The 6,000-nt window shown below is 44.2% G+C and overlaps 1 protein-coding gene across 1 annotated transcript in view; it reads left to right on the forward strand.

Annotated features, from left to right (window-relative positions):
• The window catches only part of MYO10 (myosin X), a 300,888-nt gene extending 296,443 nt beyond the window's left edge, over positions 1–4,445 (forward strand). The window contains exon 41 of the mRNA XM_068236720.1: positions 1,938–4,445. Coding sequence (XP_068092821.1) covers positions 1,938–2,045 — 108 coding nt within the window. The 3' untranslated portion in view covers positions 2,046–4,445. The remainder of the gene's footprint in view (positions 1–1,937) is intronic.
• The last annotated feature ends 1,555 nt before the right edge of the window (positions 4,446–6,000 follow it).

Genomic DNA, 6,000 nt, shown 5'->3' on the forward strand with positions numbered 1-6,000 from the left:
TTTTCCTGCATCTACAAATTGAAGCATCCCATTGTTGTTAGCGTCTAGGTTTATTTGTTGGAAAAATGGGATGCAAGCAAGTGTGAAGAGTCATATATGTGATGTCATTGAAAATACATTGGACAATGTGGGAGAGAGAAGCGAATAGGAACAACGGGAGCCCAATCTGGTGTAGTAGGTCAATATTCAATTGATGAGTTATTGATAAGCATAAAAACCGGCTACTCACAAACCCTGATTGCCACTAATATGCAAAAAGATACAGAGCAGAAGACAGAAGTGTATGGAGCTGAATAAAAAATGACGTAGAAGAAAATTAAAGAGTACAGATGGGAAAAAAGGAAAAAAAATAACTTTCAACTTATTATCTGTAGCAAAATATGTGATTGTGTTCTGTTTATAATAAACTTTAACTTTTCACCAGTTATTGGAAAATTCAGCCTCTCCTCCCCCCCTTTATTTTGCCTGTTTACTCAGGAGGGGTGGACATCTCAGGAACCATTTATTACTAAAGGGAGATTCATGTTCCACTAGAAGCCCCTCCCCTGGGCCTACCCCCACAAATATGTTTGCAGTTACCTCCCCTTCCCCTAGTACAAAGTGATGCTGAGCCCTTGTACTTGGACAGATTGCACAGATAGTGGAGGCTTTGCCATTCCCTTTTTCAGATTGCCCCTTTATGTTATGGACTATGTGTTATGGACTATGTGGGTTGGTATTTCCTAGGGGGCAGGCCAGGCATTATACCAGCTTGCTTTGGGAACAAAGGGTTAATTGGGTGTGGGGCACTGTTTTTGGTTATTACTAATTGTTTTATTTCCACACATTAGTTATCATTTATAATAAACTAGAAATAAGCCTGCCCGTTAAAACATGGTAACTAGGGCTCGGCCGCGACCCCCTCTCACCCCCTTACCCATGAAAAATAGGCACGCTCCTGCGCTTGCACGGCCGCACTCCCCTGATGGGCGCACACAGTGCCCGCCCCCTGCACTTGTCCTCCTGCTGTCTCAAGTCTGCACATGTGCACTGGCACAAACGCACGGACACAGGGACATGAGAAGACACAGGGACACACGGGTTGTATTATATAGGATGAATCCAAGTGGTGTTTTTTCAGGGAGAATATGCTGCTGACTGAGGTTAAAGGGACACTTACCTGGGGCTACTGCCAGCTCACTGTAGGCGGCGAGGTCCCCCGGCGTCCTCCTGGCTCCTCTCCTTGTGCCTCCACCAGCCCCCGTTACCGGCATCACCCGGCGACACCCAGGCCGGGTGTCGGGCCGACTCTTCCTGGTTAATTATACATGACGTCATCATGCCGGCTGCTTCGCGTCATCACTGCGGCCGGCGTGACAGGTCTGCGCATGCGCGGAAAACCCCAGGTAACTGTACTCTTTTCATTTCAGGCACTGCTCCAGGTCCCTTTAAGCCAGGAATAATAAATCAGTTTTACTTTCCTGGGGCTTCTACCAGCACCCTGCAGCCGTCCCGTGCTCTCGCAGTCACCCACGGAGCCTCCAGCCTCTGCCGCCAGCTATTTTTGTTTTCGCTGACAGGCTTTGTGCACCTGTGCAGACCTTGCCACGCGTATCCTTCTTCATGTTTCTGTCCTGCACCGAAAACAAAACTAGCTGGCGGTGAGGGACCGGAGGCTCCGTGAGTGATCTGTGAGGGCACGGGACGGCTGCAGCTGGCTGGTAGAAGCCCCAGGAAAGTAAAACTGATTTTTTTAAGTGTCCCTTTTTTAATGGGGAATATGGAACTTATGCCTTCAGGTCCAGAGCTACGGAAGTGTTTTTTTTTTCAGGTTTTGTCCTAAGCTAGTTGGCTCATTAGCTTTACCTATAGCTCTCATAGTTTTTCCTTCTTGTTTTTTTTTCTGCCAGTGAAAAGAAATACAGTATAATATATTTACTTTTTTCTTTCCAATAAAGGTGGTTGACATTGCAAAACTCATGAAGGCCTACATCAGCATGATAGTAAAGAAGAGGTACAGTACCACACGATCTGAGAGCAGCCATAGCCAAGGAAGTTCTCGATGAAGACAGTGCCTCTACATATCTCATGACAACATTGCCTGGGTCTTGAAGGTGCTTTACATATAACAGCTGGGATTTTCTCATCTCTTGACCAAGCAATACCAAGATGATTCAGTGCCTGAAATGTTTAAACTGCCAGCATGATCCCCAAAGCTTTACTGACTATTGCCTTAGAAAGTGATGTGCCTTTAGTCTAACTGAGAAATCTGCTTTCCTGACTTCCTTAAGACAAGTATTGGAGTGCTGCGGGCAGCTTTCCCTAAGGACCCTTCTGTGAGGCAGCAAGCAGTTTGCTTGTAGTTTAGTATTTGTTTTTTTGGTTTGTTTGTGTGAATATTTGAGTTGTAAATTCTGTTTTTGTTAAAGAAGAAAGGGAATGATGATGTGCAATTATGTGTGTACAGTTTATGTTCAGTTATTTGTACGTTACTACAGAGCTCAGATGTCACTGATGTTAAAATTCTAATCCAAACATCCTGTATTCAAGCAGAATTCCTGGTAATCTGTAATCATGTTTTATAGTCGTTCTTTCCTCTTATTTTTACTTTGTATGTTATTTATTTTTTTGCTAAAATAAAGATAAAATCAGAATCTTATATTACAGGTCACAGTTTGGGTCATGTGGTCTAGGGGTCATATTCCCAGGGTTATATATGAAGACAGAGGGGGAGGAACAAAATTGGCAGCAATATGTCACATTAAAGTGACATATCACACCAGCCTGGCACTACAAGTTATATGCGCAAGGAAATTCAATGTTACAATCTACAAACCTATCGTGTATGTCTCAAAAAATCAGTTTGTTCCAAAGTGCTTTACTAAATTTGTTAGTAGGGCAGAGCAAATAAATCTAGAACAAATTCCTCATACAGGTGCTATCTTGTACCCCTCTGCCCTGGGTCTTAGCAGAGATATTAGATCAGTTAAGGCCCCGTTCATACTTGCGTTTTTGCAAAAAACGGAACGGATGTCCGGATCCGTTCCGTGCGCATCCGGACCGGATGCGTACGGTTGCACTCAGGATCCGGTACGGATCCGTTCCGTTTGCATCCGGTTTTTCATCAGTAGGTGATCAGGTTGATATCCGGATCCGTTTTTAAAGAGATACAGACTATATAAATTCTTGGGGTCTGGGAGATCTGCAGAAGCCCTGGGATCATTGTTGGAGACAGCCTGACGTGTGGAGACCATCCTTGGATATAGAGATTGCAGTTTGGACCATGGATCCAGTGTTTTTGTACTCATTTTACCTGGGAATTGTCTCCTTTTTGATTTTTACCTATACTGTGTGGGAAGAAGGCGTGCTCCTCGCAGGAGATGGTGGGTGCACCAGGCAGGTAGCTGCTGCACCTGTAGAATCAGGTCCTCAGGTGTGTAGGGCCTCACCTCTTCGTCCAACATGCTGCCAAATATCTCCAGCCACAAGTCACTGCTGCTCCACTCCTCAAACGCTGGGCCCATGAAAACGCATAGGAAGTGGGTAGAACGTCCAGATTTTTTATAGCCAGTGTGTTGCCTCCTTTCCGTTTCTCATTGGTTCAGCTGTGCGGATGGTGCAGTCAGGATCCGGTCCGGGTGCGGCGGCCGGATCCGATGTACGTGAAAAATAAAGCAACTTGGAAAAGTGTCCGGAGTCCGTAAACGATCCGGATCCAGTCTGCGTGGAACGGACAAGTATGTACGCATCCATAGACTATCATTGAATTGCCAAACGTCCGTTCCGTTTGTACAGTATACGTTCCGGATCCGGTCCAGTAAATCCTGACTGCTAACGCAAATGTGAACCCAGCCTAAGGCAATACTCTTCTCATATGATTGTCTGCTTCAATTTCGTACAAGACATCCACTGGGTGGGTACTAGACCACCAGCCCGTACTGTCCACCCACAACAGTCTGCTTCACACACCCAGAAGAGCAAATTACAAAGGAATGAGTAAAAAGATACGTTACTTTGAGAGCCATAAGGGGATATCTGCTTTGGACTTTTTCTTTTTAAAGTTATGCTGGAGATCAGCATTACATTCTGTCTGTAGCCAGTATATTGTACATCATCTATCTGCTGTATTTTAATTTAAGAGACAAATAGCTAACTAGAATGGTAAACAGTATTTATAAACTGCCTTATTATGAAGATTCTTTAAATATTTTGGTAGCACTTGGTCTACACAAGTCTTCTTTACTTGATACCTTTTGCCATAATAGCATGGTCAAGGTGCTTGTAAATAGGTAAATGTGAGTGCTTTATTTTTGTATGAAAAGTTTTATTATGAAGCAAAATATTGTACCACACGGTGGGAAGTGTCAGGAACCATCTCTTTATACTGCAGTTGAATGCTATATGCTGAAGAGTTTGCTTCAATGGAAAAGATACTCATGTCAATAAAATATTGTATTTAATATGAATTGATTTGGAAGTTGTTTTTTTAATTCTGCATTTGAATTAAGTGTATTATTGGAGGGTTGCCCTGAAGCTCCTAGTGCCTAGGGTTAGAAACAAGCCCATTTCCAGTATCACTGTGTCTTGCCCCATCAACTGCCTAGGAATAGTCACTACAGCCAAGCAGGCCTGTACAGGAAGTCAGCATAAAACTCAATATCATGGAGCTCACTTAGGCCTCTTTCACACAGTAGTTGATGCATCCTCTGGGCTTCCTCTGATCTGCCCCCAGCGGCCCCATTAAACAGCGACTTCGGCCAAAGTCGTGGGCCAGTGCGCATGCGCGGCCTCTCCACGCACCCATCTCGCTCGCACGCCCGTTGCCCTAAGCTTTCTGCACATGCACAGTTCTTGAAAGAGTGATCTGTGCCTGCGCAGAAAGCTTACGGCAACGGGCGCATGAGCGAGACGGGTGTGTAAAGGCCCCGCGTATGTGCACTGGCCCACGATTTTGGCCAAAGCCGCCTCTTAACTAAGCTGCTGGGGGGCAGAATGGAGGGAGCCTGGAAGACGCTGAGGGATTTAATCAGCTCCAAGGAGCTGGAGGATGCCCCAGGTAAGTTAATTTGCCCATTTCAATGTCTACTCAGGGTCCCTTTAATGCAGTCAAATGGCAGCCTTTGTAACCCCAAGCATGTCAGCTCTTGCTTCGGAGCAAAGAACTGACAGGTAGTGGATTCACCGCCTTGAGCATCCTGTGTGAAAGAGACCTTACCAAGATCAGTAAGGCTGTCGAAAATGTCAAGCTTGTGCCTAGGGCAGCCAATCAGAATCCTTGGGGGCATAAAGCAATTTTTCAGTCAGTATTTGTCAGTAACTTTTCATCATATTTTTAATGTAAGTAACTTTTACACAGTTTCAGTACATCAAAGCTTATCCACTTGAGGACCGCGGTGTTAAACCCCCCTAAAGACCAGGCCATTTTTCTTAAATTGGGCCACTGTAGCCTTAAAGTGGACCCAAATTAAAAATACAAGATTTCAGAAATAAAATCTATTTTCTAAATTATAATAATAAATAGCAGCTTTTTTTCAGCTGCATGATGACAAATATAAAATATTTTACATTTATTGGAGGAACCCCTCCCTTCCTTTCAAATTGCCGGAATGTTTCCGGCAAACTGGTGGAGTAGATGGTGTCTGGCAATGGAGGAATTGCTAATGGCTGCCCCCAGTATAATCCTAGCTATGAAAAGAGAAGGGTGAAAAGCATGCACTGAAATGATCATAGGTTTGAAGGAGTGTTTATTTATCTTTGTATGTGTCAGAGTGGTGCAACTAAATGTTTTTAATTAAAAAAATGTTTGGTTTGGGTCCACTTTAAGGGCTCACTGCAGGGCAGCACAACTCCGCACACAAGTGATTTCCCCCCCCCCCCCCCTGCCCCTTTTCTCCCCACCAACAGAGCTTTCTGTTGGTGGGGTCTGATCGCTCCCCCAGTGTTTTTTTTTTTATATAAATATTTGTTGTTATTTTTTTTAAATAAATGTTACTATTTATTTATTTTTATAAATCCCTCCCT

The sequence above is a fragment of the Hyperolius riggenbachi genome, chromosome 5 (genome assembly GCF_040937935.1).
Source record: "Hyperolius riggenbachi isolate aHypRig1 chromosome 5, aHypRig1.pri, whole genome shotgun sequence".
NCBI lineage: Eukaryota > Metazoa > Chordata > Amphibia > Anura > Hyperoliidae > Hyperolius > Hyperolius riggenbachi.